General features: G+C 43.1%; 1 protein-coding gene across 4 annotated transcripts in view; it reads left to right on the top strand.

The window, feature by feature from the left end:
• LOC131265771 (calcium uniporter protein, mitochondrial) overlaps positions 1–15396 on the top strand; it is a 102288-nt gene that overhangs the window by 83164 nt on the left and 3728 nt on the right. For all 4 annotated transcript variants that reach the window (XM_058268079.1, XM_058268081.1, XM_058268080.1 and 1 more), the window contains exon 4: positions 11240–11468. In XM_058268079.1, coding sequence (XP_058124062.1) covers positions 11240–11468 — 229 coding nt within the window. The remainder of the gene's footprint in view (positions 1–11239; positions 11469–15396) is intronic.

Genomic DNA, 15396 nt, shown 5'->3' on the forward strand with positions numbered 1-15396 from the left:
TCCCAAGCTTCTTTGGCCCTGTCCTCGGGTTTTATAAAACCGTTTTGAAAAGTAATTCCACGCCGACCGATCTCATTTAATTAGAAACTATTTACCGACACAATAGAAACCGCATCAAGCGCCAATCCAAAGACTTCATTTTATGTTTGACTCTAGGATTAAGTTTCAGCACAAGCTGGAAAATCAGCTCGATACTCTAGCCAGGGAGGTAAAGTTGCAGAACGATTAAATTCTTGGCAGCGGAAGGAAAGAATATTTCCCTGGTAAAACCTTTAACCGTAGGGGAAATAATGTTGGTCTGATTTTCATCTAATTTGGTTAATTTGTTAATGCACACTATTTTGATCGAAAGCCCAAACGAAGGCCTCGCCTTGTCAGCAAAAGATAAGTCCTTTCCTTTCATCCCGTAATTAGTTTTCTACCTCCCTTTTCGAAACACAAAACATCTTCTCCGTCGCGTCGGGATTTGTAGCGTAAATCTGTAACATCGTCCCGTTTAACAACCGAACGCCCCGGAGCCGTGTTTTCGCTTAGTGTTAAAGTGGGCTATTTTCCGGTTTACTACTTCTTTCTCCCTCCATTCGTCCGTCGTTCCTTTTTCAAGGGTTTCGGAGGATCAATTCGTTAACCACTTCGCGCACCAGTCCCGGGGACCCCATTGCCGGATTTACTAAAACGGAAACGCGACGGGAGCGACCGAAAGGCGATATCATCTGGTGTGTAGGTGCCCCAGAATTGGCGGAAACAAATGACACAGGATATCCGCACGGGTCAGCACGTTTCAGCACCGACCGGGCGGTCGTCGGTCGATAGGGAAAAGGTTCACCATGGCCCGGGGCAGAATGAAGGATATATCTGGATCCTTTTTTGGGGAGTAAGAGTGTAGTCCCTCTCCGGGGAATCGGTGAGGCTTCGCTGAAAAGAGTCCAGCGGTCGGTTGTGTTCTAATTTAAAATTATGGTTGATCAGATAACGCTAAACTTTAAATAAAGAAGAACTTGTAGAATTAAGCTGTTTACCGTAATATAATGCATTTATTCCATCTAACTTTGATGTACCACATTGTCGAGGGAGTAACTCACAATGCGGGCTGGTAGTACATAAGTTTGTAGTACTTTTTATCGTCTCCTCGCTACGTTGAGCTCAAGCCTAGAAAGACGTGGCAAAGGCAGCGAATCTGCACGCAGTTAACCGAAACTTTGGCCCAACTTTGGCAACTTTTCGACCCAATTTCCGCCCACACGTCCCGGTGTGTTCCGGTTCGGCACAATGGTTGGCGTCCCCGGTGCCGTTATGTGCTACTATTTTCTATCGGCACCATCGTGATAGCAGACCGGTAGGGTCCGGTTCCCTCCGACAAGGGGTCTGCCGGTCGCAATAGGTGGAAACCTAATTTCAGTTGTCATCGAAGTTTTTTGTTGATTTAAGGCTTCCTATATCGCACCGCAGCGAGAAGAAGGTCCTGCACCGAAACGCTCCTGTGGACGTAATGAAAATGTGGCCAAATCGCTATAAGCGAACCTCTCCCAGAGTTTTCGATGGCTTGAATTTGCTTTTACTTTCAGTGTACACAACGCAAAACATGGGGAATATGCAGTATCGTTTGGTTGGGCACACAAAGAAATTATCATCCAGCTGCTTATGCACCTTAAGGAAAAAGAATCCAGCATTCAGACAAGTCGTTGGATCAACATGGAGCGAAAAAACGGGTCAGTTCCGTAGCCTGCTGGATAAAGGTTTTGCTAGAAGAAGGAAAATTAAGCACAATGCATACAACTAGGCACGATAAGAGCGAAGGCCCCCTTACCCTCCCCAGAAGTTACGGGTACGGCGGGAACCTCAAGAAAGCAAACGGAAACGCCATAAACAAAAGGGCTTAAGATGGATGGACTGTTCCGCTTTGTGCTTTTCCTTACGCAAGCAAAATTGGGTCGAATCCTTTTAGAAAAGAACAGGGCAAACGAATAACACAACACGGTTTTGTAGGGCTAAAATGGAGCTCCTATGATCGAGGTCCTTTTGTGTGTCTGTTTGTTGGGGTCCAGTTGTTTTTTCCCTTGGTGGAGTCGTCCTCCAATCCCATGTGGCTTTGAGTAATGTTTGCTGACTTCGCCGGGCGGACTTAATCCTTTCCCCCCGGAACTTACTTGCTCCAATTGCTCGACCGTCCGTTTTTGAGCCCGAGCTTCCTCTGATAACAGCCTCTTCAGATGTGGAGCTGCACTCGGATCGACCAGTTGTTGCATTATTTTCTCGATTTCATTCTCTCTCTCTCTCTCTCACTTTCGTTGCATGCAGGAAACGGCACTGACTGTTTCTATAAACAGGACCATCCTTGGCGCTTCCTTTGAAAGAATCCCTCGTTGAACGTGCATCATCTACGTGCAGCTACTTTACCTACTTTACGATTAGCGCCTTACTTCCGGGCAACTTACGGGCACACCCCCCCCGGGGGCAAAGGTCGCGCAGGAAAAGTGGTAAATGCTCTCGGATGAGACCACTCGCTCGTCAAGTGGTCCACTCTTTGACGTTCGTTTGCTCCCGGGGAGGCTAGGGAAAAGAAATCGTCAGCCAAAAGCGTTCTGCAGTGCTGCACATTGTTTTGTTTCGCTGTGATCTTGGGTTGTATGTTCCAATGGTATACATCTTTCTTAAAATTTTGTTTAAAAATACATACAAAAAGCGAATTTTCTTAGAAACAATTTAATTTGATTATGAATACTATGGCCTGTACAATACGGCCTGGCCGTCCAAATATATATAAACCAAAATAAAAAATACTATGGCCACACTAGCTCCAATTACAGAATCGAACAATCACGTGAGCTCTATTATTGAAACAATTATATGTCAGCTGTGCTTTCGATCTCCATCTTTAAATTACAATCGATACTCGAACAGCATGCAAAAATCACACAATACAATTGTTATTAACAATCTTTCACATATTTTAGCTTTTTTTTGTATGGAGTTGTTGTGTACACTAAAAACTCGAACAATACTGAAAAGTCGATTCTAAAACTTTTCACATATTAAGTTTAAGCACTGCAGATGTTGTTGAAGATTTGTTTGATCATTATTTTCATATAAAATCTTCTAAATTTTACTATTGGATCTAAGTTTTACGGAGACAAACAAAACAAGCATGTACACATATGTCAAGGTGTATCCATCATAGTTATAAAACAAGGTTTATACGACACAGGGAAATCAATGAAATATCAGCCATTTTAAATATGTCGGTATTGCAAATTTTAAATTAAAATATAACTCTCAAATAAAGAGTTACAACCATAAATATTTTCTCAATTTCTCTTTCATTAATTACTAGTTACTTAAAAAATTACAATCGATGCCACAATTACTCGAAAAGAGAGAAATACCCTTTAATAATCTAAACATGAAACATGTTTGATAGATTACTTATAACTTAAGTTTAATCAATCGTTTGACATCATTCTAACAAGACGATTTAAAGTTGCTGTAGTTTATTTATTTAACAGAATATAGCAAAGCAATGGTATGTCCGCAACGTAGTGAAACCTTTCGAAGTAGTCTTTTATTGACACAAAAATTGCAACTATTTCCTCGGGTTCACATCATTAAGCATTATAAGCCGCAAGAAATGTTCCACTGAATAAGGATAGCTTCAACAATGGAATGTCAATGGTACTCTCGCTAGATCATTATTCGTTCTCGCAATGCAAGAAGGCAGCGTTTGCTGTCATTTGATGCCTTTCACTTCCGCCCATACCATAAGCGGAATGCATGTAATGGAATTCGGCGGAAACGAACCGTCTTTCTTGTGACCGCCCACGAAAGGAACCGTCCGGAGATAAACTACTATTACTGCGCTTTCAGGTCTGCGTCCCGGTCCTGGGTTTGCACAAAAGGATGAGAAATGTGTTCCTGCAGCGCGGTGCTGCAACTTGCATCTAGCGCCAGTTTCTTGACTCCCAGCTGAAGCTAGAATCTCGCCCGATTGGAAAGGATAAAGCCATCGGCGCATTCCACCAACTGTTGTCCGGAAGTGGCTTTCGCCAAATGGCCGCGACAGATAGATAAATTAGACATCCTTCGCAAACGGCACGGATGGGTCCTCCGGTTGGTAACGAAATGGAACTTGCGATTTGAGAAATGGTGTGTTCACGTTGGCTTTGGTCCGAAGACATCTGCTCTCCTTCAGGGTTGTACAGAGTTGCCGGTAAACATCGAGTAACATACTTCGTAGCGTTGAGTTCATCAGAAAATCCCAAAAATCAATGCTTTCAACAACTTGTGCTGAGTGTTGTGAAGCATACATACGTTTTCTTCCTTGCTAGAACCTACTGATAATAAATATATGAATTGAACTAGGCCACCTGGTATCCCCAACCAAATACCAACAAAGAGCTTAAACTATGCAAAACTAGGAACCCTAAACAATGCCGAATACTGCCTCCTTTGGATGGAAAAGATTTCCCCGAAAAAAGAGAAGCCATAACTATTTACCGAGGCATTGCAAACATCCACCAGCCAGCCTGTACAATGCATTGCGCATCAGCGCCACCGATTTCGGAATCTGGGTGAGTACGGCTCTGACGTGTGCATCGGTGCACACCCCAATAGAACGTCCTTCTCTCCACCTCCCCTCAAAAGATCCTTCCATCGGCAAACAGAGTGGGCAAGCGAGTGTAGAACAAAATGCGAACCGGTAAATTCCGATCGCAAAAGCCTTGCCTCCCGGTGGATGTGATTAGTGGATGCCCGGATGCCCCAAGAAGTGCCCTTGTGCATCCCAACGCTAGGGCGCATTTGGTCGGAACGTTCATCCGTTATCCATCCCGAGGCTGGCTGGCTGGCAGGGTATTTGCGGCCGTTCTCTGCTATCGAATAGCCGGAAAGAATGCCGTTCTGGTCGGGCGCAGGTTGGGCATGGCTTGTTAGGAGGGAAGGACCGTTAAGTCTAGCAGCAAATATGTTGATCGTGGTCCGCTTTGTCTGGCTGATGGGAACAGGCTAGAGGAATATAAGAACCGTTTTGTGGTAAGCAAAACCAAAATTACAATCACCCGTTTTATTAATAAAATTTTCAATACAATAAAATCTTCACATGTTATACTCTCAAGTCCCTGTGTGTTTATGAAGAACTAAACTTCGTTTAAGGGCACGTCAGAAATGGATCGCTTAGAGACGGTCAAGAACACTCACCCGGTACAAATCAGCGTCCCGTTGCATCAACCAACGGAGTTCCCATTTCTATTCCAACCGCCCCAGCAGGGAGGCCTACTACCGTCCTTGCAGGTATTTTCCCATCCCGGGGGTGGAAATTTTCATTTCGCACAGATTCCCCCCTGAAGGGCGCTTAGCTGCGTCGAGCACCATCGTGAAGTAGGAAGCTTTTCTCACCATCTTTCAATAACTCTACGGCTGGAGACAGCAATTGAATTCCGTTGTATTGTGTTGCACACCACCCGATGCTGGTGAGCGTTGAGCTAATATTTCTTCACACACGAGAATAACTTTCGTCCTGTCCTGTCCGTCGGGGAAAGTTTTTTTCCCGGTGCCCTACCGGCCCCACAGCGAATCAAGTGCAGTCCTTCAATGGGGAAAAACTTTTAATTGTTTACCAGACAAACTTGACAGCAACGGGAATATTTGTCTTTACGGCAGACGGGTCGGTCGTGTCCGTTCAAGTAGTTTGTTTGCTTTGACTGTTTCAATAAACAGCCAGAGATATGGTTCTTACAATTTAAAATTTAATTTGGAAACTTTATTCTTTATCCTTGAATAATTTTTACCTCACTTCGTTCATGTTGCATGCAGGATTTATTCATTTTCGCTTTTTCATTCAACTTAATGTTGGATAATGATAATGACAGCAACTTCTATTCAGAAACATTCATTCGGCTTCATTTCAGTTGACTGAAAGTTTCCAAACTCATCATTTCAGTTCACAACAAATTAACTGTCAACCGGCTTTGATGAGCCGGTAAACAAACTATGCAGAACTGTAAATGAGCTATATTTATCATTAAAATTTATGATAATGCTCATTTATAGTGTGTTGTGCTTAATGAATTTTTCGATGAGATTCATTCATATGAATCTTTCACCTATGATTCATTCAAATGGATTCATGAATTTTTGCGGATTCGAATCTTCAAACGGTAATGAATCTTTCGAAACCTTAATGAATCTTCCTGGATCTGTAATGAATCTCCTGGATTCTTTCATCGGCGTGGAACATGGTCTTTTTGATTCATGAATCCCTAAAACTAAAAGATTCATTCAGATTCATGAATCTGAATCTGATTTACACAACTCTACTCATTTAGCGCTGTGAACAATGCGTGTGAACTTAAATTGCATAAATCGACGTTGTTTATTTCGTTTAATGATCATTTTAAATGGTTTTATACTGTTTACTCCTTCTATAGCTGTCAATTGAGCAATTTATCAAACAAATTTCATTGCTGTGAAAGCCTGAGCCTTTTTGGTTACGTTAAATGAAGTTTTAGCTGCGCAACAAATATTGCTTGTTTATTTCGCGTTTAGACAAGTTAAGTTGGGTTTCACAAGAGTTAAATGAGTGTGTGACAGTTGCTGATAAGTGATAGAGGCAATCGTTAAAACTCCTTTAAGTTTGCTTTACCTTTCATTAGTTCTTTATTTGTTTATCGTGTTGTAATATTCCCTTCGTTATGTGACTTAAAAGAAACATGGTTCAAATCAATTTCGACAGCCTACACTTCCTGTTCAATGGTGTTGTGTTACTCAATGGTGCATTGCCCGTCGAGGTTTCTGCCGATGTTTTGCATTTACTTTTCCATCACATTGGTTTTACTGTGAATGGCCATAATCGGTGCCGCTTCCTCTCGTCTTCTACTCTCTTGCCGTCTGAGGCGCAGTCCCGCTCGAGCCGTCCGGTTCCGGTTCGGAAAGACACATCCCGTTCTATCCGCCTGAAGAAGGCACCGGCTGAAAGGTGGAGGAGTGAGACACAGTTTTGCAAGGCTGAAACGCGGCGTGCATACCGAAGCATCATCACTTGATAATATCTGCAGCTGCGGCTGCAGCGTGCGTTCGTTCGTTATCGCCTTGCGCCTCGCAAACCGACGCTGCACCGAGGGTGGAAAGCGGGCCTCGCTTACGGTTTATATGTGGCGATGCATGGGTGTGTTATATGCGCCATGCTGCATGCACATCTCGTTCACTGCTGTTATGGGTAAAACATCAAATAAACACCAGTGCCCTAGTGCGCGAACCGGGTCCGGTACGGAGAAGAGCTCTTGCCCTTTCACTAACTTCGAGCAGTCTGTTTCCTTCTCTCTTATCTTTACGATCGCTCATTCTGATTTCCATTCACATCCAATAATCACCGCCCCCCAACTTGGGGCCCCCTCCGCCCTGCTCGTTTTCTTGAGAGGATACACTTTTCCTGCAAATGTGTGCGTCTTGTTGTTGCAAATGCTTTCGCCCGCAAATGAGGGAAGCTTTTTACCGCCCTTGAACAGGGCCTACATGCACTGGTAAACAGTGGAAATAGAAAGAAAAGAAAATCACAGGAAAAGCGAGAAGAAACGATGCCTAAACCGATCCCGACCAAGTACAGTAACGTACGGATAATGTTTTAATTGATGCGCCTTGCCTTATTGCTATCAATTCGTCTTCCTTGTCGGCGCTGGGAATGTTTGCAAATGCAGCTATTGCGAGGAGTAGTTTTTCAAAGAAAACAAATCACACATTGTTATAGAAACAAGTAATATATTATTACAGTAAAAAAGGAAATTTTGAACTGACTTTTAGCTAATCTTTTTAACCAAGTATCTTTCATCTGCTTACACATGTTTTGCTTTACATTCATTAACTTGCGATATTTTTATGTGATGGTATGTAACATTCCACATTTCCCATTCTATTTTATTTATTTTTAAGTTATGGCATCGATCGGTTTCTAACTTCCACTATGCAAAAGTGCCCCCATAACCTCAAGCTGTTGAAACAATTTTATTAAAAATTATTCTACACATCCGCCCTACCACTCGCCTTAACTCGATGCTCCACGTTAGTGTCGGCTCGTGGTGTCGTACTTTCTAATTTAATAATTGAACACCTCCTTCCGCAAGCAGCACGTAAGAAAAAAAGGGAAAAGCACACGCTCGTCATACTTTTCCAATTTTCTACCTCACGTCCCAGCGATGACAGTGTGGAAGCTTGTTCTGCTGCAAAAGCATTTACATGTGTTTCGGAGCCAGAAGAAAACACCTACCTCAAGGTACATCGACAGATCCCCCCGTCCCATCCCCCCTGCACCAGTCGCGCACTTATGTGCTAAGTTTTCTCACCCTCTTACTCCGTCCCCTGTTTGGTGACAGTTTTATCTTCTCCAGCTTCCGGGCGTACGGGTTTCGTACGCCCGATGCGATGAAGGTAGTTTGAGGATAGTGCAAAATTGCTCCGGAATAACTGTTGTAGGCCCTCCGGGGAGAGGGGGGGCTTCGTCTCCGAAAAAGGCCCATAATCGCAAACCGTCCGTTCTGGCGTCAGTGTCTTGCTATGGGGCGCACGTTCGTGCCTCAACATAACCACCGATGTTCGTACATGACGACGAAGAGCACACACACACACTCCTTCGCCCATCCGGGAAGACAACTTACAAGCTCCAGTTTCGAGTCATTGTGCCTACCATCTGCTGCCATTTTGCTCCCCGTAGTAGTTATGATCCTTTAGGGTATGCGGTTACGGTTTTCAGTATTTGACGATACATTTATCACGAAGAAAAATACAAGGGTGAGGCGATGTTTTACATACCTTACGTTCTGAAAATGTATGAGGAAAGCATCATTTTAATCCTTTGCTTTTTGGAATGTGGAAGTGGAAAAATATTTAGCTTTTCTATCATTTTCTTACATTTCTACATAGGAGCTTCTCATAATAAAAACATATAAAGTGTTGTGCTTAATGAATCTTTTGGCGAGATTCATTCCTATAAATCTTTCACCTACGATTAATTATGAAGGTTTAATAAATCTTCAGGGATTCGAATCTTCAAACCTTAATGAATCTTTCGAAACCTTAATGAATATTCATGAAACTTTCATGGATCTCTCACGAATCACCACGATTCTTTCATTAGCGTGGATCATGCGATCAAAAACAAAAAAGGGGGTTTCTCTACCCATGTTTGGCTCATCACTTTTCACCAGGTAATCTATCTTTGGGTTTCATGAATCTCTCATCGAAAGATTTAAATAGGATAAAGGATTTTCTCAAACGCAAAGAATCATTCAGATTCATGAATCTGAGTCTGAATTACACAACTCTTCATTCAAAGTTAACTAAAACCACCTAATTCTTTGATAGTTATAAGTCTCGTTAGCATTTTCCACTTGATACTAACGTTCTTTACCGTAGTTTTAAATTCCTATCCATCTTCCTCGCAGTGTTTCCACCCTTATATCACAAACACTATGTTCCTTTTCAATAAAATTATGTCCATGTTGATAGCCGTGTTGATTGCACTATCGCTCATCGGTAGGAAAGTACTACGAACCGCTTCCTAATCAGCGCCGATAATTAGCCCTCCCGGCTTTGCGCACTGATTTATTACCGCATTTTAATCTGTCCCACATCCCCACCCCCCAACCCCCTCTCCCTGGAAGGTAAAAAGGGGTCCGCTTACCGGATGATTAATAATGTCGTACAATTCGCTCGGTCCCAGCGCTTGCTGACCGCAGAACTCAATAAACCACTGCCGGCGTAAAGGATTTTCTCAAACTTCACCACTTTTACGATGATTTGGCAAAAAGCGACTGTCGGCTCGAGGCCGGAAAGGTACCTCGACCGACCAGTACCGGTAGCAGCGTCATTAAAAGTGCTAAATTTATGCTCCGAAACACGTTATTTATAACTCCGGTAGGGCGTGAGTAACGCTGGAGAAAGTTTAATTTCAGCACACGATTAATGTCGGAAAGCATGGGTCGATGTTGTGCGGACAATTTTCCATCGAAATTAGAAGAAATTTTGAGCTACAGGGTGTTAGGAAATTTTTTAAGGAATTACTTTTTTTATTTCCGTGCACTTCCAGGTTAGAGAATTCTTTGGACATTCGAAAGCCGGCACAAAAATTAATGTTTCAGTACAGGCAGGTTACCTTTTTTGTCTGCTATTACTCCCCATCGCTCCCAGTCTGCACGGGTGTGGAAAAAGTTTTCACCTCTCTTCATTCCTTAGAGCTCTTATTTCTTTTTAAAAGGAACCTCCTCAAGAAAACGGGATCGCCCATTCGCCGGGCGGGGTTAATCAGCCGAATAGCCACCAGATTAGATTGCCTGATAAAGGAAATAAAAACGCCACAATGTTGCTCTCCTGTCACGCAGGTCGGGAAACGTTTCGCATTCGGTCCCCGGCGATGGCTCGAATGACTGGAATGCCGGCAAACGGGACCGATGGTGAAAAAATGAAAAATGACCCTTGATGTCGTGCGGCCATCAACAGCCCGGGAACATTCTTCAGGTGGATAGGCATTATTTTCTTTTTTACCTATCCCAAGCTTCTGATTTGGATCAGTTTTCTTTTCCACAACTAACCCCGACGGCTGGAGGATGGGTGGGTGAGCAAGTGAGCGTAAGAAAATGGTTTGTGTAAATACGAACTGAAAGGGAAACCTTTTTTTCCAGGGGTTCCACATTTTCTTTCGCATCGCTTTTTTGCGTCTTTTTTGTGTGAGTGTGTCACAGTCATGCAAGGGGGGGCCGGGTGGGTCCTTCTCAACCAACCTTTAGAAGGTGGAGAAGTTATGTTTTACGAGCCCACGAAGGTGAAAATGAACCTTTTTTTTATGAATGATGCCGGATATGGTTGCGGTGCGATTAAAGTTCGGAAACTGTTCTGGTGCGGCATTCCTTTCAAAAATGGTTTTGTGGAAGGAATTTTATTATGAAATGCGTTTAATTTGATTTCTTTTTATATTTGTATGTGTTGAAAGCGTTCCCAGGAGAAAAGTAAGGTATCATTTCTATAACGCAATTATTTATTACTTTCACGAATATTTTAGTCTACAACATTTATTAAAAATACGTTATAAGAAGTGGGTATTCAATAGCTTAACAGGAAAGTAGACAAAACTATACAGAAATAATAATAATGTTATTTATATCTCCCCGGATATGTTAATTACTTCAATCTATCTAAGTACATTCGTCAACATGCGCCTTATCATGCGTTCGTTTTGTCCCTTCCCTGCTCTTTTTTCCAGAAGTAACCGTCCGGTACAATCGAGGGTTGCCCAACGTCACCGTGCCACTGCCATCCCGGAACGAACGCTGCCAGTTCACGCTGCGACCGGTGACGCACTCCGTCGGCGACTTTCTCGAGATGCTGAAGGTGGAGGACCGCGGCATTGACCGGGCGGCCGTGCTGAACCGCGAGGGCGTCCGGATAGCGGCCGCCTGCTCCATCGAGAACCTGATGGCCGACGATTTCTGGTAAGCGAGCCGCACGCAAACTCTTCTCCTCGGTAGGGTCAGCGAATGTAGAAAGAAATAGAGTCTTCATCGGTAAAGGGTCTTCTGTTTTTTTTTCCACCCATGTTAAAGTGTCCTTGTGGCGTCGTGATAGTTGGTCGGCAGGAAGTCTTGTGCTTCCCTGTCGAAACATCTTCGAGTGCATTTCGTTGATTAAATTTCACGCAAAACGACATCGACAAGAGGGGACGTCAGTTGTGTGTGCTGTTCGTGCCATCGCTTATCCGTTCGATCGGCTGCGTCTTGTTCGATTGCACGAGAATGGGACTTTTTATCTCGTTTCGAAACAATCCTCCAGTCGGTCGCTCGTGTCAAGTAGCGATTGCAAGGACACCACCAATGTTCAAGCTTTTTTGGTGCTTTCTGTACTTTCCTATCGGGATCTATCGTTTTCTACAAGTTTGTATTTTTGTCTGTCTGTAAAGCAAAAACTAAAATAGTTGTAGCTATCGATTTGAGGTATAAATTTGAAGATGATAACGCTCGATTTTTTACGTTCCAATGCATTCCTAGTAGTTTTTCGGCAGTCCTCGTCCTGTTTTACAACACTGTGTTGTAAGTTTTCGTTAGTTTTTTGAGTTTTAATTTTAGTTTTTTGTTCGATTGACTGTGTGTTTTCTTTTTTATTGCTTTCATCACTCACATTCACGAAAAACGATCCAATTTCTCAACTTAGTTGCTGCCAGACATAGGATCGATAATTCAATCGCTAGAGACTTCTTGAATCCATGACGTATGGTGGATAGTTTATGGAATCAATGGAACAACAAAGGCCATTGAAAATCGATTGGAGTGCTTGGAAAGTAGGAAACTTTTTCCGCTTTAAAACGTTCTGTTTCGATCAAACGATCAAGCGTTGAGCAAATGGAATAGAATCCAGTTGAAAGAATTAAATGAACATACTACAACCTCAAATCCGACCAGAATCCACGCCATCGATCGACGAAATCCAGCCTATTTTATCAACCTTTAACCGATAGGGGGAATCTTTTTATCCGTCTATCTCTTTATCTGCTCCTCGGTTCTGTGCTGCGGGCTCGAACCTACACATGGAAGGACGCCGGATGGAGCAAAATGGCGACATTTGTTTGCATTTAAACTGGGAATTTCTACCATTTCATGCCCACCGTGTATGCCAACCTCCGGACCATGAAATTATCGTCCAATCGAGTGGATCTGTGTCGTTTGCATGGAAGTATCATCGATCCCCCGGGAGGCCCCGGAAGGACAGAATGGAAGAATGTTTGCATTTCTGGTATTGTGATTCTATATTGCTTCCTGTTTCCGCAAAAAGAGGGAAGATTTTCCGGAACCGGCGCGTTATCCTTCCCATTCAATTTAGAACGTTCCCCCAAGATTTCAACTGCGAACCATCAAAAGTGTACATAACGATCGGAGTGAGAAGAGGGACAAAGCACTGGAGGTAGGATCGACCGGGCAAGAAATTGTGCCAAGATCGATCGATCGAGAAATTCTACCGACGACCGAAATTGGATAATTCAACCGTGGCGCACCGACCCGGTGCCTTTTCCCCGCCCCGGTGGGAGTGAAAGTCAAAATAAGATTGGTTTTTTGATTGGACCCATGGTTAGTTAGCCCAACCACCGACCACCCCTCTCGTTCGAGGGTGGATTAATTTCGAACTTATCGCGGAAAAGCGTCGGCACCGATTGCACGATGAGTATCCAACTCCAAAGCCCACCGCAACGCCCATCATATCGAAACGTTTGGGGCACGACCTGGGAGGGGTGTGGGGGATCCCGCCTTTCGATAAGGACTCACGGGTATTTTTACCCCCCACCGGTTATCGGTTTGACTTCGTTTTTCGCCCGCCACAATCCCTTGCTCGAGCGTGCTGGGCGCGCAGGGTTTTGTGTAATTTGTCCGTGCCCTCACGGGACACGGCCCCCGGTTGCTTCTGCCCGTCAAATGGCCGTCAAAGGTTGTTTTTGCGTTCGCGTTCGATCGAGTGCGAAAATTAGTTTACCCTCGAGGTTGTTTTTTATGGTGCAAACATTATCCAGATTATTATTAAATTAAATATAAGTATTTAATTCCTCAAATTATCGCTGCTGATAAAATCATTCTATCACTAAAACTTGGTTGGTCTATCAATAAAACTTGGTTAGTCTATCTATAAAACTTGGTTAGTTTTTTAAATTAAATTTGTTACAACATTTATTATACTCATTACATATTGAATAGACTCTAGAAAGTAGAACGAGAATTTTTAATTAATAATGTTTATGCTCTGTTAACTCAAAATAAGCTTTAAAAGCTATTGAAAATCAAAATCAAAACATTTGCTTTTCATATTTGACAGCAAAACAAATATCCCTACAAATCAAATGCTAATGAACTCATTTAAATCGTTAAGTCCTATGGTTCATTTTTTCGACTCTCGCTCAATTCAAATGCCATGTAACGATGAATCCATTTAAGCTCCAGAATGGGCAATATCATCAACGCGGATAATAAGCTGCAATAATACTCACTCGCAAGTGACACTTGAACGTTCCCCGGTGCCATAATCTTCCCTCCCTTCCTTCCCTCGTCCTCTGGATGAGAGTTTATTTAACGAGCCCGGCATCCGGGCTCCAAATTCAATCATGTATTAATTAGCTGTCAACGCCACTGGCTAATCTTTCACTTCATTTCATTGGCAATCCGTCCTTCCCCTCATCCATCCCGTCCCGACCCGGCCGGCTTGTGCATACTTTTGCTGAGGGTCATTTATTCACTCCACTTGATCGATTACTTCCCTTTTTGCCCGACGGCATGTCGTTGGCGAAGGATATTGATGACATAGATCTGTTTCTGCCTTGCATGCTGCTGCCTTTTTTGTCACACTCCAACCGATAATGCAATTAAATGATTCAATATGTTGACAGTCATCTTCTAGGAAGCGGATGGTTTGCTGCTGCTCTTTCTAGTAGAAGGAATGGCAATGATTTAAAATTGCACTCCATCCTTCCTGTATATAGATTCTTCGAAGTCATTATCATTGCATGAACCCCACCGTCATCACATGCCAGTAATTACCTATGGAACTCTTCGCCCCGTCCATCCTTTTATAAATCCAACAAGAACCTTGCACACGGACAAGCGGGGGGTTTCCTTGGACATAAATCTCAAACATCCCGCCGAGCTGCACACCGGAGGGCACAAATGCTAACTTCCGAATGGCATATTTGTCCGTCTGAGGTTCCGTTTCGATTGGTTCGATCCGTTTCCGGAACTTTTGCATCGATCGGTTCAAGAGCCACCCGTAATTGATTGCCGGAAAAGTGGTACATAATTGACTGATTCGGGTACGATTCGGTGCAGTTTTGGCCCTCGGAGGAGAACGTGCACTAGGCTGGGTAGCGTGTGATCTAAAGCAATCTATCTCGGGTGCTTTTAGGACTTTGATGTCAATTAAAACACTTAATGCTTGTTTGATTGCAACAGAGTTAAAATCTATCTGGATGATTTTTTATTGACAATTTCTGTTATGTGTACAACCAAAACGCAATGAAATGGAATGAAAAAAGCAATTTATGAAGAAATATTGTTTACGTCAACAATTGTCTTAAAGTCTCAAATTTTATAAGCAAACACTTCCCCTTCCCCACACTTACACAATATACGAAAAAAAAACTTCCGATCGATACGTATTTCTATTTCAATGTACAACACTAAAACTTGCAATCGATTTTATGGGACTTTTCCGAAAGCTGTAGAACAATTTTTGGCCATCCAAAAACGAGAAAAGAATCATAGCGCATTCGGTTCACGGCGGAACGGAAACAATTATCTCAAGAGTTTCGGCATCAAGCGCCGGAAGCGAAAAGTTTTTGGGCAAAACGAACCGCTCACCTGTGTCCATTAAGGAAACACCGGGCAGGAA

This window comes from Anopheles coustani, chromosome 2, assembly GCF_943734705.1.
Source record: "Anopheles coustani chromosome 2, idAnoCousDA_361_x.2, whole genome shotgun sequence".
In the NCBI taxonomy this organism is placed as follows: Eukaryota; Metazoa; Arthropoda; class Insecta; order Diptera; family Culicidae; genus Anopheles; species Anopheles coustani.